Below are 633 nucleotides of genomic sequence, written 5' to 3'. Positions count from 1 at the left end.
TAATAGTAAACTCATACACAGCTTTGTCACAATGGGAATGTAATCTTAAGATGTAAGCTTATTCTGCGACCCAACACTCAGCAGAACACGATAGGAAGTTCAGGCTGAACATACACATGTTTTCGCACACGATTGAACATGATTCGAACCCTAAAGATATCAATTGGTTTACAACATAAACTCATCTCACACACTCCATGGAGTACTGTAGGGGGCCTGACGATACCAGGGTATCCCTTATTAAGACATAATCGGATCCGTCTAACACACACGCGTTCAATCGTTCCTGTCGCACAGGATAAGAAACCCGGAGATATCAGTGATGAACTACGCGAGGCTTTGGGAATGGTGGTGGATGACGAGAGCAAGGCTGAAATGCCTGTGCCGTGGCTAGTGGCTATGCAGAGATATGGCCCCCCTCCGTCGTATCCTAACTTGCGCATCAGAGGCCTCAACGCACCCATCCCCGAGGGATGCTCGTTTGGGTTTCATCCAGGTATACATGTATCGTCCATGAATCGTCCTACACTTTAAGTATATATATATATATATGTATGTATGTATGTATGTATGTATGTATGTAATGAATGATGTATTTATATATATATATATATATATGTATGTAAGTAGTAT

The 633-nt window shown here is 42.0% G+C and overlaps 1 protein-coding gene across 1 annotated transcript; it reads left to right on the top strand.

The window, feature by feature from the left end:
• Positions 1-297: 297 nt before the first annotated feature.
• Positions 298-534, top strand: SARC_16821 (hypothetical protein; the record flags this gene model as incomplete). Its single annotated transcript, XM_014289075.1, has 1 exon — positions 298-534. A coding segment is annotated over one exon (237 nt), but the record flags the coding sequence as incomplete, so codon positions are not given.
• Positions 535-633: the final 99 nt, after the last annotated feature.

The sequence above is a fragment of the Sphaeroforma arctica genome (assembly GCF_001186125.1).
Source record: "Sphaeroforma arctica JP610 unplaced genomic scaffold supercont1.8967, whole genome shotgun sequence".
Lineage (NCBI taxonomy): Eukaryota > Ichthyosporea > Ichthyophonida > Sphaeroforma > Sphaeroforma arctica.
This window is presented reverse-complemented; position numbering and strand designations above follow the sequence as displayed.